Source organism: Ceratotherium simum, chromosome 4 (genome assembly GCF_057802395.1).
Source record: "Ceratotherium simum simum isolate JZ-2026a chromosome 4, ASM5780239v1, whole genome shotgun sequence".
Lineage (NCBI taxonomy): Eukaryota > Metazoa > Chordata > Mammalia > Perissodactyla > Rhinocerotidae > Ceratotherium > Ceratotherium simum.
Genome location: NC_141903.1, coordinates 89,260,874 through 89,288,067, shown reverse-complemented (window position 1 = coordinate 89,288,067; position 27,194 = coordinate 89,260,874). Strand labels below are relative to the sequence as shown.

The window sequence follows — 27,194 nt, the reverse complement described above, 5'->3', positions numbered from 1 at the left end:
GCTGACCTTCAGCTGCTGGACAGAAGACTCTAGACCTGAAGAAGCTCTGTTCCAAGCTGAGAGCTCGGCCGTGGACCAGCTAGTTCTCCTCTGTGTTTAGATTCCACATGTAGTGCAGTTTCCTCTGTAGGCTGGAAACTGCCAAATCGGAATCACTTTGCAATCAGTCTCTCCCCCATGGATGTGATGTTCCAGGGCAGTAAGAGTGAAGGGCAATATTCCTAAGACCAGCTGTCAAGAAGGAGCCTGAAGTCCTTGGAGAGGCATCTGGGGAAGTCCGAGCAAAAGCAAGGAGCCTGCAGTTTCAAAGAGAAGAGCTAAAATTTTCCAATTTAATTTCTCTCAGTCAAGTTAGCAACAGAGCTATAACTACAAAGAGAAGTATGTTACTTTCCTGTGGCTGCTGTAACAAAACACCACAAACTTATTGGTTTTAAACAATACAAATTTATCATCTTACAATTCTGGAGGTCGGAAGTCTAAATGGATTGGCAGGGCTTCTGGAGGCTCGAGGGGAGAATACATGTCTTTGCCTTTTCCAGCTTCTACAAGCCACCTACACTCCTTGGCTTGTGGCCCCTTCCTCCTTCTTCAAAACCAGCACTGTAGCATCTTCACATCTCTCTCCAGTCTGACCTCTGCTTCTCTCATCACGGCTCATCTCACTCTGACCCTCCTGCCCCTCTCTTTGCCTTATAAAGACACTTTTACTTATGCTGGGCCCACCATATAGTGTGGGATAATCGCCTTGTCTCAAGATCCTTAACTTAATCACACCTGCAAAGTCCCTTTGCTGTGTAAGGTAACATAGTCACAGGTTCTGGGCGTTAGGACGAGGACATCTTTGGACGGGGAGGAAGCATTGTTCTGTCTACCACAAGAAGCTTCCTGCTTGGTCCGCTAGTGTGACTTTCTCCTTGGTTAAATAATTCTTCCTATTTTTGTTTATAAAACTGTACCTTCTGAACTAACTTATTTTAGTGGAGGCACCTTCTCCTCTGTTGTCTTTGCTCTTTCCCCACGTACTGTGCAGTGGCCTGAAATTGAAAACATTGCGTTTGCTTAACTCAGCCATCTAAAGCTTTTCTTTTTCATCCAGTGTGAAAAATAATAGGATCTAGAGCTTTTAAAACAGGAGTTCTTTATGTGAAGCTCTCAGATCAAATGTGAAATGAACAAGGTATGTTTTCTCTGTTCCGTCATAGAATTTCTCCATGTTTTGGGTATTTGAGACTTGTGAATTTCTGCTCCTTAAGATGTTGAGAGTAGACAGCCCCTCCTAAAGTTTATGGTGTAGTTAATTTAGCAATCCACATAATCCTCATGTATTAAATTCCCAGAAAATGTTTATTAATCTAAGATTGATATAGCATGTCATTGATGTTTACATCATTTGTCAACAAATTCAGTGTTTAAGAGTGAGTGTGCATAGACATGAGGCCGTGTGTGGTATAAGATGCTGCTTCAAATCCTGGTGCAGAAGATTCTGATACATAACTTTAGCTCCCTGGTCTTGAGGAAGTTATGTCACCTCCAGAATCTCACTTGGCTCCTGTGTAAACAATGAATAATTATACGGCTCTCCTGGGGATGGGGTGTAGACTACCTGACTTTTGTTTACAAAAAGCCTTATAAATACCAAGCATTGCCAAAAATTAAAATTTTGCCTCACATAATTCATCTTTGCCTCTATAAATCTCCTCTCTGTTTTCAATTAGATTTGATATGCCTCATTATTTCTAATTTTGAATCATGTTTGAATTTTGCTTTCAACCCTTTTATATTCATTTAAGTATTGGCTTTCTTTTAGTTCTTGAAGAGATTTCTGTTTTCCATTATGCTTGCTTTTATTATGTTATAATAAAAATACTATTTAGAAATTTAAAATTCTCTTGATCTGTTGTATAACGTGTGCATGTGGAGAGATACCACAACTGCCAATTCTAAATAATTGTACTGCTCAGGGTGCTGGCAGGAAACCAATGACACCCTCCAAAGGGGCCATTAAAAGAGTTATGTGGGAAAGTTAAGAGAAACCAGGAAGGAATAATAAAGCACCTCGGAGCCAGGAGCAAGAGGGCATCCTGTGCCCACCCGTGCCTCAGAGGGCGAGAGGAGGGAGGGAGTTCGAGAACCTGCCAGGAGCTGTGGCTGTAGGAGAAGCTTCCAGGGGATGAGCACACCTGCTGTCAAACCTCCACCTGGCCAGGGGGAGGGAGAAGGGCAGCAAGGAAAACAAATGTCCTGAGCCCTGCTCCCCGCTCTGCTCTCCTGCCAGCACTTCCTTTATTCAAACCCAACGGAAGCCGGTGCGCGAGGGAGCCAGTTGAAGGGCCCATAGAGGTCCATTTCCTGGCCCATAGTAGGGTGGAGAAGAGAGGAGAGGGATCTGGAGGAGCAAACAGAAGATACGGAGCAGAGGGCTCCATTGGAAAAACTATTATCCCAAATGAGTTTTTCTTGGCCTTTGGAAGTTGGTTGTATGGAAACATACATGCACCCCCATACTTAGGCACTGACCCCTTTGGTTCCAAGCACCTTTCTTCTCAGCACTGCTATTGGTGGTCTTCAAGTTGAGCCAGTCACTGTGGCTAATGCCCAGATCAGCTCATTCTTCTGTGGGTAGTAAGATTTGGCTAATAGACTTGCGGTGTAGACGCTGGCAGTGACAGTGGAGTCCTCGCTTTCCCAGACCATGGACTGGGCGGCGCTCTCCCTCACTCTGCCTGGCCTCCTTTGCAGGATGGAGCTTCAGCATGGGGTCAGCCTACCAGTTTCACAGCTGGCGTGTGTTCGTGATCGTCTGCGCGCTCCCCTGTGTCTCCTCGGTGGTGGCCCTCACGTTCATGCCGGAAAGCCCGCGCTTCTTGTTGGAGGTAACACTTGTCATACAGGCACTCAAGGAAGCCATGTGCACTGGAAAGAGTTCCTTGTTAATTCTAGGAAAGTATGTTTGCATCTTTGGGAGGTGCATTTTTCCTTCCTGCTATGGAACTATGGAGGGTTTGGTTTCATGGAGACGTGTTTTCAGCAACTAGTGTGTGAAAAAGCTGCTTGGTGGCCAGAAAGCACTACTGTTCCTCCTCAAGCAAGTAACTTTTTGCTCAGTGAAGAGAACATGGCTTATTGTTTTATAAATGAAATTTTACCATCCAGACGTGCTATTTCTCATCATAGACACATCCATTGAACTGCTGATGTATTCAAGATATCCAAGTAGTCAGTATGTTCCAGTGGGTCGTACCTAAATGCATTTGCACAATTACACTCAATTTGATCTGAAAATACAAGATAGTTATGAGAAAATCAGGGCGTATGAGGGTTTCACCTCCTAGCGCTTCACTGTCTGCTCACGTTTCTTAGGTTGGAAAACATGATGAAGCGTGGATGATTCTGAAGTTAATTCATGACACAAACATGAGAGCACGGGGCCAGTCTGAGAAGGTCTTCACGGTAAGTACTGCTCCTCAGCGAATCCCCTATGCCAGGGGTCAGGAAGCTTTTTCTGGAAAGGCCAGATTGTAAATTCCTCTCTCTCTGCACCACTACACTCGTCTTTCAGTTTCTCATACTTGCCATTTTACATAAGCTGCTACCTGCTGTTACAGGTGCTGTTCCCTCTGCATGAAATGTTCTTCCATCCTCTAGCTACAGAGTGTATTCTCAATGGGAAAACTAGTCTGAATTAATGAAAATTGGATGCATGGAATTTTTTGGAAGGAACAATGGTTTTTAAATCTTTTGATATATGCAGCATACAATTAGACAAAAAATGTTTAAGGGGACATACAGTAAAGGGGGACATAAGTAAGATCTTCAGTGTCTTCTAAATAATATCAATTATAGTTCTTAAATATGTAAAATAGTCCCTGATTAAACAGTCTCCTTGACATCTTATTTATTCATTCATTTTTATTTATTCATTTTTATTTATTTATTTTTCATAATGTAAAGATAGACTTCATTCTTGCTTCTATCCAAATTATCATGGATTCTTAATTAGCAAAATTTTTTATGCAGTATAGTAGAGAAATGAAGATCGGTAATGGATGTCCTCCATTGAGGACCTGGAAGCCTTTGAGTAGGCCCTTCTTTTGAGTAGGTACACAATAGAGACGAATATTTTTAAATGAAAGGATCATAAGGCTGGAGGAATCTCGAGACATCAGCTACATACTCAGTGTCACTTTTCCTTCTCCGCCAGAGGAGGGTAAACTTTTCCAAGGACTTCTGAGAAGGTGTTTCTGTAGGGCCTCATTGTCCTGCTTGCCTGCTTTTTCTCCCAGAAGATCTGAGCTATGAAGTCCACTCATGGTCAACCATGTTAATGTTATCATATAAAGGTTAGGCTGGACTAGGTGGGAACACTCCAAAAGGACTGGATAATCTCAAAGTCCTTTATATGTGACTTTCAAAGTCATTACATGACTCATAGGACAAATCTGTTTTTTCCTTTGTTTCATCTACAGTATAGTGAATTTGCATGCATTCCTCCAAGGTCTCTTTTTTTAAGCTCTTCATCCTCTGCCCCTGCCTTAAATATTGTTTTCCAGGGCTTATCTTCAGCTAACTTCTCTTTAACCCTACATCCTCTCTTTAGCTGTTCTCAGCTACTTCCTCTACCTGTATCTCCTGACGGACAAATCTCCTGAGCTTCAGATGTGCGTGTTGAAGGGCTTCGTGGCCATCCTTCTATGTTCTGTGGGCCCTTCAAATTCTAAATATCTAAATCTGAACTTATCACCTTAACATTCTCCAAGCCTCTTCCTTGTCCTAAATTCTATCAGCAAGTACCACCAGCACCACCCAAACCAGAGCCCTGAAAACATCCTATTTCTTTCTTTCCTTTTTTCTCCATTGTATCCAAGAAATCACTGTGTCCTATTATTCTCCATCCTAAATATCACTCCTCATTGTCCCTTACTTTCCACCCTCACTGCCACGGATTTGGTTCAGCCTTCATTACGCACTGCCCTCTGCCCTTGGACTTGTCTTCAGGAATCTCAAACTCTTCGTAGTTTCCCCAAATGCTATTTTCACTCACACCTCTGGACGTTTGCACATGGTGTGGAATGCCCTCCAAGTAGTTTGCACACATGGCAAATGACATACTTCTGCATAAGCCCCAGCTCAAATTCTGCAGTCCATGAAACCTTCTCTCTCACTCCTAGGTCAGCTTGGGTCCTCTGTACGGTACTTCTGTCCTGTCTGACATAGACTTCCAGTAGACAACTTTTTATTTTGTATGGTAATTGCTTGGAGGGTATGATGATGTACATTTGTATCTCCAGGGTCTAGTGCCAGGCCTGGCCGCCCACAGGGGCCAATGAATGAAGGAACAAACAGACACTGATGTGTGGAGAAGAGGAAGCCTCCCAGAAGTAATATGTTGAATGATAAGAACACCCCTGTGATTAAAACAAATATCTAAAGTGTCACAAAATAATGCTGCATGGATTATTTTGAGCTGACTCTATTTGGAATCCCATATTTAACTCAGACTTTATTTTCGTTAAATACAGGCATCTCTGTTAACATAGGAAGAGGCTACTGCTTACTTGGTATAAGTTGAAAGATAGTGAGGGTCCCCAAAACACCTCTGTCAGAAGCCAGCCTTGGCACCTAGATTCTCACATAGAAGTGCTGCTTGGGTTGTTGGCAGAATCTCCAGAAAAATGTGTTCAAAAGTGATCCCTGGCAGGGGTAACGCGTGTGAACATTTCTGTGTCCTCTCTCAGATTTATCAAAAGCGGGTAAATGTTGACTAACAGTAAGATGGAACAGGTCCACAGTGCAACCATTCTTCCTTTTTTCCTCTTTTCAGACTTCATTCTCTGTGCTGAAAGCATTGCTTCTCCTGATTCTTGGTTCTTTTCTTAGCAAAAGGAGGTGAACTGAAGTCGTAGTACGGCCTTTCATGCTGAACCTCCATCACTTATTCCCCTTTTGATTGCTGAGAAATCAGTGTTGATGCTTGCAATCCAAGCTCATTCCCTAGGCCTTGCATCACGGCCCCCTGTGGGGGTTTGCTGAGCAGGCCCTGTGGGAGGAGGAGGAAAGGGTCAGAGTGATGCTCTAAGAATGAAAGTTTGATGGAAAGGCTTTCAGAACTCTGTTTAGGGGCCAAATTCATCAAGTAAGTAGGTTCCAAAGAAAAGTGTGTACAGTCGCTTTAGTCCAAGTAAAATAATTCTTAATCTAGAAGCTCATTTATCTGGATGTCTTATCTGCTAATGTGTGCCTTCGTAGTGACGATTCAGAGAGAGGCATTTTTAGCTTCATGTTATTCCATTACTACTTGCTCTTCTGCCCTTTCTCGCTGCTACCCCTCCCATTCATTCTTTATTCAGTGCTTTTAGGTGCCGTTTGGGTCTGTATATTTACACCAGTGGTCTCATATGTGTACAGCGTGATTATCAAACACCTGCTTCCTTTTTGTTGGAGTCAGCTTCTGCTCCTTTAGGAACAAATTGTAAGCCTCAACTCAGCAACTGCAAGAAGAGAACTCAGCACTTTGCCCTCTCATGCTCTTTACAGGTAAATAGAATCAAAACCCCAAAACAAATAGATGAGCTGATCGAAATTGAGAGTGACACAGGAACATGGTACAGGAGGTGTTTTGTTCGGATCCGCACAGAACTGTACGGAGTAAGTAGCAAGCCCGCCCTGGCTTTTGGGCCAACTTATTGCATTTGAGGTTAGTCGGAAGCAGGGTTGACTCAACCATTCCCACGAATGGGGTTCTTCCCCCTTCTGCCCAGGACACCTGACTCCTGGCATAGGACCAGGTAATAGGATCTCCTTGGGATCAGCGGGGTAGCCAAAACATTCCATCTTTGGGAAGGGAAGGTGTTAGGCAGGGAGGCTTGGCAATGACAGGTGCACGGAAGTCTTGAGTTGCTTTGTCCATTGGCCTCCAGGACGCCAATAAATGACAATTCCAGTATTTGGTTTCCTATAGCCTTTAGCTTTTACATTTTAAGTTCAAATGAATCCAGCCCAAAGAAAACTCAACTTTTCTATAATTTGTTGGAGGGGGTTGGGAAGTGAGGTTGACTAGATAACAGCAGACGAAAACTAACTCTCTAATATTTCACAGATTTGGTTGACTTTTAGGAGATGTTTCAACTACCCAGTCAGGGAAAACACAATAAAGCTTGCAATTGTTTGGTTCACCCTGTCCTTTGGGTAAGTGATATTTAAATTCTTGGTGAGTGAAATCTTTAAATTTCTACACTGTAACTCCCACCAATCATGCTGCTTTCTTTTCTTATTCTGTTGGATGCTGTTAACCTTCTAGGAAAGAATTTTTTTCAGCTTAGATTTACTGACAGTTGTGGTTTTTGTAAGCCAGTCATTTTATTTATCTTGTCATAAAGCTTGGGTGAAACCAGTAGTATTTGGAAAGTCCAACAAGACCCTGGGTGACTTGTCCCAATGACTCCCACCTCCCCACCGTTTGCTCAGCCCCGCCACACTGGCCTCTGTGCTGGTCCTTGAATGTGCAAGAATCATTCCATCTCAAGCCTTTGTGTTGCCCCAGACACCGCCTGGTTCATTGCCTCGCCTCCTTGGAGTCTTCCCTCAGATGTCACCTTCTCAGTGACACTTCCCCAAAGCACCTTTTTTTTGGGGGGGAGGAAGATCGGCCCTAAGCTAACTTCTGATGCCAATCTTCCTCTTTTTGCTGAGAAAGACTGGCCCCGGGCTACCATCCGTGCCCATCTTCCTCTACTTTATATGGGACGCCGCCACAGCACGGCTTGACAGGCGGTGCATCGGTGCACACCCGGGATCAGAACCTGCGAACCCCTGGCCACTGAAGCAGAGCGCGCACTTAACCGCTATGCCACCGGGCCAGCCCCTCAAAGCACCTTTTTTAAAAATCACAGCCCCGCAGCACTCACCATCCCCTTTTCAGGTTTATTATTCTCCTTAGCACCTTCCATCTTCTAATACGCTAAAAGCTTTTTTATTCTGGAAAGAATGGAGCTCAGTCTCCCCCTCTGGAAGCTCTGTGAGAATAGGGACTGTAAACTGTTTTGTTCACTGGTGTATGTCCCCCACACATAATAAGTGCTCAATAAATAGTTGTCAAGTGAAGAGAACCACCATGTATGTGCTCTAAGAAAAGAGGAGGTAGGGAGAACATTTCAGAATTTTATTTGCTAATAATTGACATAGTCATTTCTGAATTTGTGCGTACAGCTCTATTTTTGCCTAATTTGCTATTAGCTAATACCTGACACTTTCAGGTCACTAGGCTCTTAGTGCCTGGTACAGCCCAACATTTATGCTGCAAGTTCTGTCTCTTACCATCCCTAAGTTAAAGCAGGTGGGTGGTCAGAAATGACTGAGCTTTCTCAGTGTGGGAGGGATAACAAAGGGAGAGACCGGAGAGTGGGGTCAGGAGACCTAACAGCCTATTTTGCTGTGTGACTCGGGGACACTAGTCAGTTTTAGTTTCTTATTTCTAAATTGAGAGGTTGATTTAGAATATGTAAAGTAACTCCCACTCAAGTTCTAGAAAAACCATTAATCTATGAAGGAAGAGAGGGCTGAAAATTAACATGTGTAAGTGCCTACTATGTGCTGAACACTGGGCCAGGTCCCAAGATAAGCGAGAGAAAGTGCTCCTCTAAGATGTGGAATTACAGGATAATAATGATCTAGTTTGTTTGCTATTATTGACCACATTTTAAGCTTTAAGATTTCCTTATGATATCCCTGAAACCTCAAACAGTGCCCAGCATTCAGTGGATATTCAGTAAATGTTTGCTGGACAAATGAGAAATTAGCTGACACTCCCCACGTCACTGATGATGGATGTTCCAGGGTGGCATGCTTCCCTCGTTGTTGCCGTTTTTAAGGATTTTGTCCTACGTGTGTCACTAGAGAGCAATGCGATGGACGTTGCACTCTGGAGTCATTTCTTGCTTGGTGGCCACCACTCACGCCCCGCAGAAATTAATTCGTGATCTGTGAAGAGAAGGAGTTGGGATCTGTGGAATCCTGAGGCAGAGATTTGAGCGCTCACTGTGTGCTGGGTAGTTTGCAGCCCATTTAATCCAAGCAACCACCCAGGAGTGGATATGATCATCATTGTGATGTTAGACATGCAGTAACTGAAGCTTGGAGAACTGTCCCAAGATCCCCCTGGCTGGTAGGCAGCCAGGCCAGGGTTCACACCTGGCGTGTCCACCTGCAAAAGTTTATGCTTATAACCGCTGCTTTCCCTGTGTAACCCAGTGTGACTGGGGATAAACTTGAGTGTGTATCAGGAGAATCACTTGGAGGACCCCACCCCCAGAGGTTCTGATTCAGTGGGTCTGGGTGGGACCTGAGGGTCTGCATTTCTCACAAGTTCCAAGGGGATGCTGACGCTGCTGCTCCAGGAACCCTGCTTTGGGAACCACCAGTTTACAGCAGCACTGGCAATAGAAATATAAGCCACATGTGTCATTTTAAATTTTCTGACAGCTACACACACACACACACACACACACACACACACACACACACAAAAGTAAAAGGAAACAGGTGAAGTTAATTTTAATAATATATTTTATTTAACTCATCGAGTCCAAAATATTGTCATTTCAACATATAATCAATATAAAATCATTAATTTTTATTGACTTCATTTTACATTCTTTTTTTCATAAGTCTTCAAATTTGGTATTTATACTTACAGCACATCTCATTCAGACTAGCCACGTTTCAGCCACTCAGGAGCCAGCTGTGGGTAGTGGCTGCAGTCCTGAAGATCACAGGAGCACACCAGTCACACACCTGTGACAATAACCCATTAGAGGCCAAAAGGCAGAAAGTAGAAATCACCTAGATTTTCAGATAGTAACCGGAGAGCCTTTTCCCAGCTTTGAACCACTTTGAGAAATGAGGCTCTACCCGCAGGCTAGCAGTATCAGAGTAGTGTAGAAATCCAGAAAGAGTCTCCATTAGTAAAGGGGGCATTCTTCAGGGCCCTCACAGTTTTTGGATCCCTGGAGTTGGTACCACCTGGCCAGGAGATGGGGTTCCTTAGTGCAGCCTGGGGTGATAGTGCAGAGGCCATGTGTTGGCATAGGATGGGATTCTTAGGGATGTCTCTTCCTAAAGGAAGCGTTCAGGAATTACATACCTGGTTGTCCAGGTAACCCCAGGCCATCTCTCTAGCTTGATTATTGCAGACTTAATTGTAGGAGGAGGGCGCAGTGTAGATTACTGTCTGATGACTCATCATGTTACAGGGAGCCAGTCATGCTCAGAAGTGTTTCTGCAGAACCACGACCTCCCTGAAAATGGCAGGCAGGTGCGCATCGCTGCCGCTGTGCTGGTGTCTTTACAAACTCACGTTTCTTTGTCTTTGCAGGTACTATGGATTGTCTGTTTGGTTCCCTGATGTCATTAAACATCTGCAGTCAGTTTCATTGCCAATGAAAGATGTGCCGAGAGAGAAATATGCAAATTTTAGTATTAACTTTACGATGCAAAATCAGATTCATACCGGAATGGAATACGACAATGGCAGGTCCAGAAACTTTGAAATAACTTAAATTTGCTACCTGTTTTCAAAAATGTATTTCTTATTAGCCTTCCCTTCGCTGAACCATGCGTAGTTTTTTTTTCAGTTTGTACAGTCATTTTCAGACTGAATTTGCATACTTCCAAATGGGCTTTAAAGAAAGGGTATACACGTGCCAGTTACTTCCCTTCACGTCTGAAACTTCGCTGTCTGATGACTCGTCATGTTACAGGGAGCCAGTCACGTGTATGAAGTAGTGGAACTGACTGGTGTGAAAAGAAAATTTAGAGAGACCCTGGAAATCGAGGAAAGGAAATTACAGAAGAGTGAAGAGTGTGCAAAAATAGGATGGGTTACAACGTTATTTAATTCAGAGAAGAAAACTGAGGTGTGGCTTAATGCCTGTCTTCTGCCCCTGAAAAAGGGACCACTTCTCAGAATTCCTTCCTTCTCCATGGTGCTGGATCAAGAATTGGCGTTAAATTGTATAGGGAAGCGTTTCAATTAGAGAACAGGAATGAGTCCTCAAAGTTAAGTTGAAAATATGGAATAAGTTAGCAAAGGACATCTTTGAGTGTGGAATCTGGAATGCCTCTTGACGAGGAGAGAACTGGCTCTCGAAGGTGATTCTGGTTCATCCTTTCAGAGAGGGAAAGAGACAGACAAGGTGGCTGTTTCTGTCCATTGCTCGTTATCAGTTCCTGATGGCTTACATCATTCTTAGGAAATTGTCCCAATTTCAGAAGTGATAAAAGTAAAAATCTAAAATAATTGAACAAAGTTTCCCAGGGCAAGAACCAGTTTGGAAAGATGAAAAAGAATTCTGTGGGATGCTTATGGTCTGTGAAATGAAAAGCAGAGTTACTAACCAGGAGATAATTGGTTGAATTGGCAGTTCAGTGGGGCGCCAATCCTTGTCCAAGCCACACAGGGTCACCTTCCCTCTCCCACAGAAAATACTGACTCGAATCTGCATTTGCTTTTCCGAAGAAACTGACGAGTCAAGTGCTCTGTGATTCCAGGGTGAAAATTTACCTCATTTATTTAAAAAAGTCTCGTTACTCCATTAGAAATTTCTAATATATGTGTCTCTGACAAGTCATATTTTTAGTAATATTGGTTACAGTTCTAAGTTGGATATTTAGTCATCACTAAGAAATTTTTTGCATTAGCAATATAATGATTAATAATTTTAATAGGATTAAAATCCTTGTAAAACATATACATTTCTTTTAGAAGGTGATAAAATTTTTTTTTTTTAATCTTTCAGGGAAATTTGAAATACCGCTAGCTAACTCATTTTTTAAAAATAGCTTTCCTATTCCACATCATAAAATGGCAACTCTTTATGTACTGATGTGGAATAACCTCAGAGGTGGGCTATCAGGAGACAAAGCAAGGTGTAGAACTGTCTCCAGCACCCTAGATCTAGAATGCTCTGGAAGGAGCACATGAGAAACTGACAGCAGTGTTATCTCTGGGCAAAAGAACTGGGTGACTTGAGGATGGCAGGAAAAGACTTACTTTTTCCTTTTTCCACGTTTTGGGTTTTATACCATATGTATTCTGTGTTTGTATTATCCATTCAATAAAAATAAAATTGTTTCCCCTTTCTGAATTCAGTTCCCTTTCAGAAAATTGATAATCTTCTTAAAATGTGCCATTATGTACCCTCCTTTGGTGGTAAATTTATAGGTGGTTTTACTCTGGCCCCTGGAGTAGGGGTTAAAATAAGATGAGTTTTTAAGATGGTTGGTCTGTTAGGCCACAGTGCACTTGGACCTGACACATGCAGTCAGGCGTTAAGGCGAGAACAGTTTTGAAAGTTCTCAATAGTGAATTGCTTTTGAGTCAGCCAGCTCGCTTGCCTGAGAGGATCAGTTCCTTTCTGCCCCTAATTAGAGTGGTATTTGGTATAAGAACTTCTTCCTCAGCTGAACAAGCATTTTCCTCTCAGTGACTGGCTGAATATACATTGATAGTTTCTTAATAAATTACCGAGATACATCGATGAATATTTATCCGTGTCTCCTGGGAGTCTCAATCAACACAGACGGATCTGTATCATAGACTACTTTAAGATATTAGGATTATTATGACTGTTATCATTTTCACCACCTAGAATTACCCCTTGCAGCACCCAAAAATGTATCGAGCAGGTTTCAACATTCTACACGTTTCCAAAAATAAGCAGAACTCTCATCATTCTGTGTGGTTCAAGGCATGCCTGTTGGCTGTGAGAAGGCAAATCTTGGAAATGAGCGTGACCTGTGGGTTTCTTGACCGCTAAGTCGATCATTCCTCATGTAAATGAAGCAGGATTCTCACTTCCTGTCTTCAGGCTAACCGGAAGTCCCTACATGAGAATGAAGAAGCCTTGGGTTTTCAGCTCAGGAAACAGACTTTCATGAAAAGTGAGCATGGGAGCACATCCTCAAGTTAGAGCCATTAACGCCAAGTAGGGAATTTTCAAATAAAGGTATATGTGAAGGAACAAGAGGATAGGATTGAAAAATAAAGAATCAATAGCCAGGGTAATCTCCAAACTCTCTACCTTCAATTGCATACCCCACAAAACCTCTTACCGACATTGCAAAAAGCTGAATGAAGTTCTCTTGAATGCCATCTCTTCTTCCAGTGGAAAATAATATTGGTGAGCAATGAGACAGCCAAAAGACAGGCTGCATGAGGGAAAAGAGAAAAGCTAAGAGCTTAGAAAGGCTAGGAGCCAATGTCCTTTAAAAATAAGAGTGTCCATAGTGGGGCATCACGTCTCTAAACCTGTTTGACTTAGCTTTGAACCCTGATGGACACAGTCATTGATATGAATTTTTGTGTGTTGGGCAGATTCATAGGAGTCAAGTTCAAATCCGTAACTTTCAAAGATTCGGTTTTTAAGTCCTGCACCTTTGAGGATGTGACTTCAGTGAACACCTACTTCAAGAACTGCACGTTTATTGATACTGTCTTTGACCACACAGGTAGGTGCTACATAGCCCTGCCTGGGGCCTCTTCGAAGGGCCCAGTTCCTGGCAGAACCGTGACCCCCGGGCTTCTGGGGGAAGTGGAGATTAAAGTGTAAATGAATGGATTCCTCGATCAGCTTGGATCCAAGTTAAGATTGTATTATTTATCTTTGTCAGATTTAGTGCAAATGGGACTTGCTGAAGTTCAAAGTTGAAAAAAAAAATCCTTTGGTGAATAATTTTTAAAGCAAAGAATTAACCTGTAGTTTGTTTGTTTTGATAATCCTGGTTTCACAATCTGGTGTTTGCTTAAGTGAGCAAGCCTGAACCACAGTCAGCCGAGATGAACGACACGTGGTCGTGCTAATCGGAGACAGTTTTTCAGTCCAGTCCATTTAATGGAGTCTGGAAAAGTCCCCAGGGAAAAAAAGGAGGAGAAACAAACATTGGTAGAGCACCCACTGTATGCTGGTTCCGACTCTAGGTCAGCAGACCTTCACCACCTCACTGAGTTTTCACCATAGCTGAGGCTTAGAAAAAGACGTAATTTGGCCGCAATCGTAGAACTAGAAACAGCGGACATTTGAAGCAGGTTTGTCTGATTGCAAAGCCCGTGCTTTCCCACCTGCACACGTTGGTCCACCTGTCCTGTGGGTCCGGGATCACAGCCCGACACTGGCAGGAGCAGCGGCCTACGCTGTTGCCGCTCCGGCTTTGGTGCTCAGACCGGAGCCAGCTGGGCCCAGCTCCACATGAGAAAGGAGTCAGGTGTGCTGGTGCCATCACTGGCTTCTCACTCACTCGCCCCCAGAAGGCCAGCTCTTTAGGCAGATCTTGGTCAGCAAGGACAATACGGTTTGATTCTCACTGCCTTTTAGCAGAACCCACCATCATCTGCACCCCTTCTTGGGTAGATCCAAGTTCAAGAGAAACACCAGCAGTGAGTGCTGGTGGTCTTCCAGGGAGACTGGCTCTTGTTCCCCGGGGGCTCCTGCACCTAGGCCTTTACTTATAATTTCAGCCTCCAGGACCCCAGGAAAGTCCTGTTCCTTCTCTGTGCCTCAGAGTCCCGTAGATTGGCAATAATAAGGCTGACTCATGCACATTTGGAAACCAATTCTTTTTGTAATTGTAGTATGGAAGCTATTAGTACTATCCTGATGGTCCTTAGGTAACATGATAATTAGAACCAAGTAACATCGTAAAGGAGTAAGCAAGTAATACAATGAGCAGTGGCCAACCCTAAGAAATCAGAAGATAACTGGGCTCTTGAATGTATTCTTTATTCAACAAAGGTGTTCCTTCATTCAGCTACTTTGTAACGTGAGGTCCTGGGCCAGACCCTGTCCTGTGGCCAGGCCCTGATGCCCTCAAGGAGCCTACGATACCATGATTCTTCTCTGAATTCTGAATTCTTGGTGCACAGCTGTGGAGAGCCTGACGAATTGTCCTTCTTTGTGTCCACAGATTTTGAGCCATATAAATTCATTGACAGCAAATTTCACAACTGCTCATTTTTTCGCAACAAGACAGGATGCCAGATTACCTTTGATGATGACTATAGTGCCTACTGGATTTATTTTGTCAACTTCCTGGGGACACTGGCGGTGTTGCCAGGGAACATCGTGTCTGCTCTCCTGATGGACAGAATCGGGCGCTTAACGATGCTAGGTATGTGCCTGGTTTCATGTAAAATAAAGAGCCGCCCCTGCAATCTAGAAGGAGCCTGTTTCCCACTGTACTCCCTGCCCCCGTAGGGTTTTGCATCCCACAGAGATGAGGAGAAATCCCTTAAGACCTTTCATTAGCACTAAATTTTAGTGAAAATTATGTCTAGTTACATTTCATTTGAGCAGCTTCCCTGAGTTAGCAGACTGAAAAAGTAATTGTGCGCGACTGATGTATATTTTTCCACTTAAGTAGCTGAGTAACTGATGATGTGCATTTCACACTGGCTGCGTTCAGAAGGCAGGCAGAGAGGCAAACCTTCATGCAGGTGAACACGCCTATACCTGAGCTTTACGGAGCCCAGGCTCCAACTTCCCCTGGGGATTCAGTTTTGCTTCGAGATGTCAAAGACCCGAGGCTTCTGGCTCTGCTGAGATGGCGGGAAACATCACAGCCTTTGTGGGCTTCCTTGGCAGGTGGCTCTATGGTGCTTTCGGGGATCAGCTGTTTCTTCCTCTGGTTCGGCACCAGTGAATCCATGATGATAGGCATGCTGTGTCTGTACAATGGATTGACCATCTCGGCCTGGAACTCTCTTGATGTGGTCACAGTGGAATTGTACCCCACAGACCGGAGGTATGTTGAAATGGGCCTCCAGGAAGAGGCACTCTGAGCCCCACAGCACCACTGAAAATCATAGAAAATAAGCCAAGCTGTCATTTCCCCAAGAAAGTGAAAATCCAAAAACTATCTGGCTTATGAAGTTGTAGGTTCCATTCTTATCTTTTAGAAAGAAAATGTAGGGGAATATAGTGGCTAGCAGGAGTTAATAGGGCCGTGAACCAGTGAAGGAATCTCATTGTGTCCGTGGCTTAGTCTGTTGACTGACAGCGTGAGGAAGCTGTGACAGAGCCGTGAGGGGTGGGTTTAACAGCCTCTCTTGGCCCACACTTGGAGCTGCTGATCAGTCCTGGGAGGGTCCTTACCTTACACTTGCAAGTGTCTGCATGAGCTCTGCATTAAGCAACCATAAAGAGGTCTCTAGAATGTACCTCTTGACCTTCCTGGTCTGTTTGAGGAAAGCCATCACATTTCCAGTTTCCAAAAAAAAGATTTCTATTCGAAGAAAATTATGCATCTGGTCCCAAAGTGGAGACGGAGACTTTGTACCTTATATCAGAGAAGGGGCTAGAAGGTAGGGCTTTGGGGTAGAGCAGCTGAGTAATTAAAAGAATAGAAGCCCTGTTTTGCCGTTCGACGTGAGTGAAGACAAATGGCCTTGCCTTCTTTTGTTTTGTGTGTGCTCTGTCACCATGGAAGACCCCTCAGTATTCTCTGGACTTTGAAATGGAGGAGGATTTTTTCTAGAACTCTGCAGAGACATTTGGGATATCCATTTTCAACTAATCTTGAATCCCTCCTTTTGCTTGTTGACCCCAGTAGCGTACATTCTCTGCCTACCCAGACTCTCTAACTTCTATTTCTTCTTCACGAACATCTATTACTGAGCTTATAGGAACCTATAGGTACTCCTGTATCCATCTCCCTGCAGAATATCTGAAACTCTTATGGATGCCTGCTTATCGAAGTTCTAATCCAGACCCTCCGTAACCTCTTACTGAACATTTGGGCTCTGAAAGGAACCAGACACCCCATGTACGGCATCTCCTTCATTCATTCAACAAACGTTAGTTCTCTTCTGTGGGCAAGCGTCTGGGGTGCGTGCCACGGGCCTTGGGGTGAGGGTGCTGCGCAAAACAAGACTAAGACTGCAGCTTTCACTCAGCTTTCTTTCTTCAGCCTCTCCTCCTGCGAACAGCGCCCAGATGTGGATTAAACGCTACATTTAAAATAAACCCCTCCATGTTAAGGCAAGTCTCTGTCATAGCCTGCTACCTTTTTTGTTTTACATCTACGAGTTTGATACTATTTTAGATGAACCAGCTACTTACCCCTCTGCCAGAAGGAGAGGAAGGATGAGTATTCTCCTATGGCAAAAACCTGGCTTAAAAACAAAACTAAACTAAACACGGACTGGGCAGGTCCATCCTATGAGAAACATGGACCTGTTGTTTCTGTTGTCAGAACGGTTAACTATCAACTAAGAGAAAAACAGAAATTTGTTTGTGTTAGCTCGGTTCCTCCGAGAGGCAGAGGACAAGGTGTGATTAAACATGCCCAGGTTTTATCAGGGGAGACGCCTCGTGAGAGCACACGGAGTCTGGGAGAGCTGAGTGCAAGCCTAAGCCTGAGCACCTGCACAGGGGCCGAAGGGCCGGGCCCACCAGCGGTCTGAGAATGTCAGCTTCAGAGGAGTCTGAAGCTGCCTGTCCCGGGAACCAGCCTGCTGTAGGATTCCTGTCCCGTTCAGTGACCAGAGCAGCACAACGTGGCAGTGAGTTTCAGAGCACATCGGAGGCCATGCCTTGCAGGTCCCCGAGGTGCGTTCTCACCACAGCCTCGCTTGTTGCTGGGACCTTCTCCAGCACTGAAGCAGAGGTTATCAGACAACGTGCAGGAAGTCATTTCCTTCGGAGCTGGAGAGAGAACATGTCCTCCAGAGCAGCATTGCCAGGGCCGTGGTGAATTACCCCTACTCTCTTTCAGGCTCAGACCCTCTCTCCCGTCTCTGCCCTATTCCTCTGGGTCACGTGAGGAAGTCATTGCTCTCTGGCTCAGCTGTTGGAGGAAAACCCCAGCTGTTCCATGCGCAGGGGCCCAATAGCCTCTTGTCCCCGTGGAGGTAGGATAGAATACGTCTTGACAAGAATTCTGGTTAGAGGCTCTGACTTTTCATGATAGAACTTGAGCACTGCCAACTCCTTGCCCAGTTTCTAGACTCTGTCCTTAATGATCAGAATAGGACACTGTGATTCCAGCTCAAGCTAAAATTTATAGCCTCTTGAGCCATTTAGCAGCCAACTCCTATCAAAATCCCAGTCAAATGATGATCTCGGGGGAACATCATTTGAGTATAGTCCAAGTGCCATGAGATTATAACGCTGGAAACCACATCTGTCAACCACATGACGGGTTTTACCTTTGATATTCTACCTTTGAGTTTTACTAGGGGTTACATTTGCATTCACTGAGAAAACACCACTGAGGACAGGACACTGCCCGTCGTGGTGCCCCTTTCCCTCTCTGCAGAGTCCAGCACCCCCCTCCCAGAAGCTGCTCTGTCTCTTCCCTTCACACGATAAAAACGGGTCCTTCTCCACTGTTCCTTCTCTGTTGTGCAGCCAGGAGGCAGGGAGCCCGTGTCTGTGCTAACTCTGCACGGTCCAGATATTCGCTTCGCTCCTCCTCGTCCTCATTTGCCCTCCTTCATTCCCATTTTATTAATTTTGTGTCTTTTATAAGCTACCCTAAATCGTTTCATAAAGAGGCAGGAAATTTTGAAATTAAAATTACATGTACTTATTGGGCAGCGCTTTTTCTGTGCCTGAAAAATGAAACAAAACTATAATCACAAATACTTTTTGTAAGGGAAAGCTCTATTTTCTCCCTCTACTCTCAATTCTTTGCTTCTGGCCCCCAAATGTGGGGGATTCTCCCATGCCAAGGAATTCTCTAATTCACAGCAGACACAACAGGATGTCCTACAATTCAGCTTAGTTCTAACACTCTCTGCCTGGAGGTGGCATCACAGCCCACAGGTAATGGGCTCAGTCCTGCAAGACTGCCCCCACGTCAGACACCAAACACAAGTCAGGTTGTCACCTGTACTTCTGACCAACTGGCTATAGACTGGAGTTCTCATGACCCCTCCTTGGGTTCGATAATGTGCTAGAATGGCTCACAGATCTCAGGAAAACACTTAGGTTTACCGATTTATTATAAAGGATACAAGTCAGGAACAGCCAGATGGAAGAAATGCACAGGGTAGGGTGTGGGGAAGGGGCGGGGAGCCTCCACGCCCTCTCCAGGTGCACGACCCTCCAATACTTTTGTGTGTTCACCAACCTGGAGTTCGTCAAATCTTGTTGTTCAAGAGTTTTTATAGAACTTAATCTCCAACCCTACCCCCCCTTCTCAGTTCCAACTCTCTAATCACTTGCTCTTTCCAGTGACTAGCTCCATCCTGAGGTATCAAGGGACCCCAACCAAGTCACCTCATTAGTGTAAACTCAGGTGTGATGGAAAGGGGCTTCTATGAACACCTGAAAACACTACTATCACTCAGGCTTTAGGAGCTCTGTGCTAGGAACCAGAGACAAAGACCAAATATATCTCTTATACCACACTTTTCCGTTGTGTAAATGTCTTCACCATTCTTCTATCCTCAAAACCTCGGCATCAAAGATAAGCGTAACATAAGGATGGCAGAGCCTTAAACAGACGCCCGGTGAAGATGCTTCTGCTTTTCCCCAGGTTAGAAAGATCGTGGTCGGTGACCGGCACGTGATAATTTGAGGGGCACAGAAAGGAGTAGAAGGACCCTAACAAGCAACTTTACCTACCACACAGGCTCATGAGAACTCTGGGCTCGGAGTGCATCCCCACCGGATTATTTTAGTGGGGTCCTTGTAAGATGCAACTTGTTTATGGAGATGTAGGGGGATCAGTTTCTTGGAATAGAAGCTTAGGGAAGATTTAGGTATATTCTAAGATACTCTCTGACATCAAATATGTGGGAGTCTTTTCCAACACCAATCAATTCTCCAATTCTGATGCTGTCTACCTGGAGTCAGCATCAGATCCCACAAGTTAAAGGGCTCAGTCCCACAAGACTGCCCCTACTTCAGCTGCCCCTGCAAATGGGGTGCCCAGGCTACTCACACTTCTGGCAGCCAACTGCAAATTCGGGAATTCCCACAGCCCCCCAACAAGTTTGATAATATACTAGAATGGCTCGTAGAATGCAGGAAAATGCTATACTTACTATTACAGTTTGTTATAAAGGATACAAATGAACAGCCAGATAAAGAAGTACATAGGGCGAGGTCCAGAAGAGTCCTGAGTGTGGGAACCTCTGTCCTCGTGGAGTTGGGGTGCACCACCCTCGGCATGTGGATGCATTCACCAATCTAGAAGCTCTCTGGATCTATGGAGGTTTCATTATGTGGGCATCACTGATTAAAGCATTGGCTGTTGGTGATTGAACTCAATCTCCAGCCCCTCTCCCCTCCCCAGAGGTGGGGGGTTACTGGAAGTTCCAACCCTGTAATCACGTGGTTGGTTTTTCTGGAGTCCAGCCCCCATTCAGAAGCTATCTAGGAGCCCCTTAAATTAAAGCCATGATGATACGTAGTTTTCTATTATTATGCAGAAAAGCCAAGATTTTAAACATTGATAAACCCAGTGTTAACGGCAGTGGGTGAGAGTGGAATTAGTGCTCAGAAACTGTTGTGGGGATTCTGAAAACAGGTACGACATTTTTAGAGGGGGCTCTAGCAATCTCAGTGTTTTCCCCATAGGTAAGATGTTGTTTCCTCTGGTCGCTCTCAGAGGATTTCTTGGTGTGGATTTCTTTGGGTTATCATGTTTGGGGATCAATCAGCTTCTTGAATTTATAGGTTTATATCTCTCGCTAAATTTGTGAGGTTTTCAGCCATTATTTATTTGAATACTTTTCTCCTGCCTGAACTCCAGTGACATAAGTATTAGATCTTTTGTTAGAGCCCCACAGATCCCTGATGCTCTGTTAATTTTTTTTCGGTCATTTGCACTACATTTTTCAGATGGGATAATTTCTATTGTTCTATCTTCCAATTCACTGATTCTTTCCATTGTCTCCTCCTTTCTGCTGTTGACCCCAGTCACTAAGCTTTTTATTTTGCTTATTGTATTCTTCAGTCCTAAAATTGCCATTTGGTTCTTCTTTATATCTTCTATTTCTTGGCTGAGGCTTTCTATTTTTTCCTGATGTTTTCTGTATTTCATGTGCTTCAAGTGTGTTCATAATTGTTCATTGAAACATTATTATCACGACTGATTTAAAATCTTTGTCAGATAATGCTAACGTCTCTGTCATCTCAGTGTTGGCATCTATTAATTATCTTTTCTTGTTCTGTTTGAGATCTTCCTGGTTCTTCATATGATGAGTGGTATTCAATTGAAAGCAGTGTTTTTCATATTATGTAATGAGACTTTGGATCTCATTTAAGCCTTCAGTTTTGGTTGGCTCTCTCAGAGGCCTCTCTGGGAGGAGAGAGGGCGCACTGCCCCATTATTGCCAGGTGGAGGTAGATGTCCGGTTCCCCACTCAGCCTCCATTGACGCCTGAGAGGGGTGTCCTCGTCACTGCTGGGCAGGGGTGGGAGTCCAGGCTCCACTCCTGACCACAGATACCGTGCAGGGGAAGCAGCAGGAGCTCGTTACTGGCCAGCAGGATGCAAGTCCCAGCTCCCTGCTCAGCCTTGCCTGACACCACCCCAATGGTGATGTTGAGGCACCTCGTTAGAGTTTGTGAGGGTAGAGGTCTAGGCTCTCCACTCGGCCTCTGCTGGTGTGGCTGGCCGTTAGACAGTTTTTTCTGGTGTTCAGTTAGAGGAGAGAGGTTATTGTCTAAACATTTTCTGTCTTGCTAGGCTGCCTCTATCCTAGTCCTTTGGCTACAGAGAGCAGGCTTTTGTTGGGGATCTTTTAAAATCTGTACCTGTTGGCATTTCTACATTGCCACCTTCTTTAGTTCCAAGTCTGAGATCTGTGAGGCAAAAAGAAAATGCAAGGAGCTCACCATTCCGTGATCTCTAGCTGCTCTGCCTTTTTTCTCTTTCAGTCTCTTTATGTTTTATAATGTTCAGAATTTTTAGCTGTACTTAGCGGGAAGAATAAGAAAGACCGTCTAGGGCCTGCCCCGTGGCTTAGCGGTTAAGTGCGTGCGCTCCGCTACTGGCGGCCCGGGTTCGGATCCCGGGCGTGCACCAACGCACCCCTTCTCCGGCCACGCTGAGGCCACGTCCCACATACAGCAACTAGAAGGATGTGCAGCCATGACATACAACTATCTACGGGGGCTTTGGGGGGAAAAATAAAGAAATAAAATTATAAAAAAAAAGAAAGACCGTCTACTCCATCTCAGTATGAATTTTAATATGTTCATTTATTTACTCAACTTTTTTTGATTGCTTGTGATACAACCATGAATAATCCATTTGTGATAGAGCTTAAGGACAATGAACATCAAGTGCAGCGTGGGGTGGTCAGGGTTGTTGGGAGGGAAGTCCACAGTGTTCTGAAAGCAGCAGAGAGGGCTTCTTGGCAGAAGTGACGTCTGAGCTGAGACCTGAAGAATAGTAGGTGATAGCCAGGCAAAAAGAGGGAGAAAGAACATTTCAGTCAGAGAAAATACCACCTGGAAAGCTCTGCAAACAAAAGAGTTGCCAGAGTTAAGCAAGGAACAGATCATGAAGGATCTTGCAAATTGCATTAGCCTATGGCTGTGGGGAGCCCTTGAGGTGTTTTAGGGAGAAGTGACAAGGTCCTGGGCTAGAGAGCTCACTCTAGTGGCCAGAAAGGAGGCAGGGAGACTAACTAGGACACTCAAGCCGGTGATGTGGACTAGAAAAATGTAGGCGGGAAAGGAGAGAGGTCAACATTCAACATGTTCGCAGATATTTAGAGAATAAACAAAACTGGGTGCTTGCTTAGATGTCGGGGCGAGGAAAGAGGTCATCACAGATGGTTCCAGTTTCTGCTTGTGCAGTTGAGTGGATGGCAGTGGCAGTTTTGAGACTGGGATGCAGGAGGAAGAGCAGATTTGGGTGGGGGTTGGGGATGTGGTGAGCTCCATTTTGGACTTGTTGGGTTTTCATGTTAACTGGCACTGTCTGATAGGCGTTCGAATATTTATGCTTGGATGCGGAAAGACACCTGAGCTGGGCATAGAGCGTTCACTCATTAATTCATTAAACAAGTGATCTTGGACTATGTATCACGTGGCAGAAACTGTTCTGGTCCTTGGGCTACAGCAATGAATAAAACAGAAAGCCCTAGCTTGATGCAGCTTATATTCTAGTTTGGGGAAGACAGTCAGTAAACAATTAGGTAAATAAAGTAGCTATAATACATCAGATGGTGCTAAGTGCTACAGAAAAATAAAGCTACATGAGGGCATAGAGAGTACTGGGGCCAGGGGAGTTGTCATTATTAATAGGATGGTCTAGGAATATGTGACTGTAAAGGTGACATTTGAGGAAAGACCCAGGAAGATACTTGGGAGGAGAGCATTCACAGCAGAGCCAACAGCAAGTGCAAGGGCCCTGAGGTGTAAGTGTAGGAGACCAGTTGGAGAGGGGAAAGAAGCTTGTCAGACTGGAGCAGCATAAGCAGGGTAGAGTTAAGAGGTGATAGGGTCAGAGTGGATGCCAAAAGGGCTTTGGTCTTCATGCTGAGTGAAATGAAAACCCATTGGAGGGTTTGGGGCAGAGGAGTGACGTGATCTGATTTATGTCCAAAAGGAGAACTGGCTTTTGTGTTTACAGTCTGCTACAGAGGATCTGAAGTGGAATCAGGGAGATGAGTCAGGAGTCCACTGCAATAACTGTGGTAAGATATAATGGTGCCAGTGGAAGTGGTGAGAATTGGTTAGATTCTGAAAATGTGTTGAAGACAAACAGGCACTGCTGAAAGATTGGATGTGAGGTATGAGCGGGGAAAAGATGTTCAGAATGACATCAGGTTTTTGACCAGAGCCACTGAAAGGCTGGAATTGTCTTTATTGACATGATTGTGAGAAGAGGAAGTTAAGGAAGAGGAATCAGGAGCTCAGTTTTGTTTAAGTTTGAGATGCTATTAAATATCCAAGTGGAGCTGCCAGGCAGGCACTTGGATATGTGGGACCAGAGTTCAGGGGACAGGCCTAGGTGGGAGGTAAAATCTGAGCCCTTTCAGTACAGTCACGCGTCGCATAACCATGGGGATCCGTTCTGAGAACTACACCATTAGGCGATTTCATGGTGTGAACATCATAGAGTGCACTTACACAAACCCACATGATATAGCCTACTGCACACCTAGGCTGTATGGTGCTCATCTTATGGGACCACCATTGTATATAAGGTCCGTCAATGACTGAAACTATGTTACGCGGCACATGACTGTATATAGATGCAATTTAAAGTCATGATGGTGGATGAGACCACCAAAGGACGAAGTGTAGATAGAGAAGAGGGGAGTTCTGAGGACTCAGTCCTGAGACACTAGAAAATTCAGAGGTCAAGTTAACGAGGAGAGGCCAGGAAAGAAGACTGAGGAGCATCAAGTGAGGTAAAGAGGGTCAGGTGTTAGTTCCTGGAAGCCAAGGGAAGAAAGGCATTCGAGGAAGAGGGAACAACCAGCTGTGATAGATGCTGCTGATGGATCAGAAAGATGAGGGGAATTTATTACTAGCATTGAAGGTTACACAGCAACTACATTACTGGCACTGGGTAAAGATAGGGACCTGCTCGCTGGCATCAAGGCAAAAGCCCAGTGGCCAGACCCACATCCAGGGCAACAGCTGATCCTGAGACAGGCCCAGGCTTGACACTACCTTGGGTTTCAGTTGACTTCTGAGCCCCAAGCAGGCCCGAATCTGTAGGTGGGAGATAAATGGCCCTACTTGTAAAGATGGGAGGACCACAGGGACAGTCAGGAAGTGTATGCATATGCATGCATGAAGACAACCAGCTGTCCCTGTGTTCTTTCACGCTCTTGTGGCGTGACTCTTCTGGCAGCTGGGCTGGTGACAGTATGTGGAGATCAAGCAGTAGGTTAGGGAGACCTGGGGGTAGTTCAAGTCAAAGGAAACAGAAACAGAGGCCCACAAAGGAATAATGTGTCTGAGAAGGCAAAAGTCGAGACTGGGGGTGAATCCATCAAGGGAAGAAGATCCAGAATTACCACTGACCTGGACTAGGCAGGCATGGCAGCAGGGTTAGGATACCAGGCCAGGAGACAAGGGTTCAACAGACCAGAAACTCAGGCCGGGAGACTAGAGACCAAAAAGCTGGCCCGTAAACAAGTGGTCAAAGTAATGAGGAGGTGTCATGACCTGCAAAAATGGGGCTTGACCCTGAGGAAAGGCTTTGCAAGTTAGAATTCTCTATAAACTCTCCACTTAGGACGGTAGGACAGTAATAGCTTGCAGTTGGTTCCCAGCCATGTTCATTGGACTGACTCTTTCCCAGGGCCAGAACTAGCGTAAGGCCAAGGCAACATGGCAGAGCTAACTGCAGTGGGAATTGTGGGAGAGGGAGGTGCCTCTCTGTTCATGCACTCACCCTGGCCAACCATCCCTTCTCGATCCTCTACCTTCCTCCCAACTCCGCAGTAACCGCTGGGGATTCTTGCCAAGGCCAGCTTCCCAATGGGAAGGACCTACCACAATAATTGAGACTCAGTGGTCCAAGCAGTACACTTCTCTCTTGGACTCTTAATTCTGAGGCATGACCTTGAAGGAGTGAGGAAGACTTGCAGTTCTGCAGGGATCAGTGGGGTGAAGTTGGGAAGGTGGAAAAGCAAATAGCTGTAGTCTGGGTATTTGTCCTTGAGGTTGGGACAAGTATTGAGACTGGGAAGACAGGATTGCTTCGAGAAGCATTATAAGGAAAGAAATGGAGAACAGAGCAAAATGATAGATCTTTGAAGTCTGGGCATTATTGAATATACAAGTCATTGTACAGTATTTTGATAATTTTACATCAGCCCCACTCACATCAGCCTCTCTCCTATGTCAAAAGTAAGCAGGGAGCCTGTTATACATAATGTAGATAATGGGCAACTGATAGAGTGTGAGAGTCTCCTAATAGATGGAAAATATGAATGTGACGCTGTGCCAGAGAGAGAACAGATTTCCCAGCTTGCCAGAAATGTGAAAGGGAGTCCCACCCGTCTAACACACTGGTCGAGGGGAGCTTCCCTTTTCCATCATTTCTCCAGGCTCAGGCCCTGCCACCACCTAATTTGCTTTCAGCCTTCTTTGGGAATAGGACTGGGAGATGCCAACAGAAGAGACATTCTGTTTATTGGGTTCAGTCAGCACTGGTTGGAGTCCCACTCCGTATATTATAACTAGGAAGAAAAATAATAACTTTTCCCTCATCTCTTGGAATCTTCAAAGAGTAGAGAATATGTAATGGTGGGTTGACCTAGATTTATCCACCATTTATTGACCCCATCCTTCACCTCCCTTCTTTTTCTCTCCTTCTTGGTCAAGGTTGTAAACCCCCTGGAAGCCGTAAACATAGCCCACCTCATGTACTAGGACACACGCTCTGGCTCATTTTGGTTCTCAGTTCTGGCCCGCGTGTCCTTCTGCGTCCAGGCAGTGACTTCCCCTTGCCACCCTGTGGGCGTGGCGGAGCTCCACTGCTCACACTTCCCGTGTCCTTATGGCCCAGTGGCCATTTTTCCCCTCGTCCATGGAGCTGAGGGCAAGGAGCTCCCACGTTGTAGGCGATGAAAGCCAGGCTCTCCCTGCTGGCCTCCAGCCCTGCACTAGTCCCTCAGCCCGGCAGGCCGGAGTCGCGGGTCTTCTCTCAGCAGCAGGCTCCTGTCTTTCTCCTACCACTGGCCTCCTCCTCCCTTCCCCTCACACACGCACAGTGTCAGACATGACCTCAGAAAGGATTGGAGAGGAAACCCCTGATTGTTCCCACCTGCTATTCTCTGCTCGTCCTGGGCAGCTGCTGCTGTCACCCAGCGCTGGGGGATGGTCCTCTTCCTTGATGAACTAACGTCAAAACATCTGCCCAGAATTAACCAACCTAAGCCCCTCCTCTTAGGACTGTTTTGTTTAGACAGAGAAGTTGCTCATTCCCTCCCCGAGCTCCATCCTGAGGGTCTTTAATCCTGGATCTCTCGCTGACCAGCTGTGTGGCCTCAGGGGGACCACTCAGCAGAGCTGTGCCTCAGGTGTTTGAGAGAGAAAATGAGGAGATTCTACATCTGTGGTCATGAAGATCAAGACCTCGCTTATTTTATTTGAAGATTTTGAGATGAAAGAATCTTTCATTAACTATCTAAGCAACCTGCATGCCATCATGTCTCTTTACCTGCTTTATTTTTCTTTACAGGCCTTATCACTATATTTTATATGTTTATATTTC

General features: G+C 45.0%; 1 protein-coding gene across 1 annotated transcript in view; it reads left to right on the top strand.

Annotated features, from left to right (window-relative positions):
- Positions 1 to 27,194, top strand: part of SV2C (synaptic vesicle glycoprotein 2C) — a 196,089-nt gene that overhangs the window by 157,295 nt on the left and 11,600 nt on the right. Inside the window, exons 5-12 of the mRNA XM_014797705.2 lie at positions 2,743 to 2,876; positions 3,364 to 3,453; positions 6,538 to 6,648; positions 7,100 to 7,188; positions 10,373 to 10,531; positions 13,373 to 13,506; positions 14,959 to 15,162; positions 15,636 to 15,795. Of these exons, the coding sequence (XP_014653191.2) occupies positions 2,743 to 2,876; positions 3,364 to 3,453; positions 6,538 to 6,648; positions 7,100 to 7,188; positions 10,373 to 10,531; positions 13,373 to 13,506; positions 14,959 to 15,162; positions 15,636 to 15,795 (1,081 nt within the window). The remainder of the gene's footprint in view (positions 1 to 2,742; positions 2,877 to 3,363; positions 3,454 to 6,537; positions 6,649 to 7,099; positions 7,189 to 10,372; positions 10,532 to 13,372; positions 13,507 to 14,958; positions 15,163 to 15,635; positions 15,796 to 27,194) is intronic.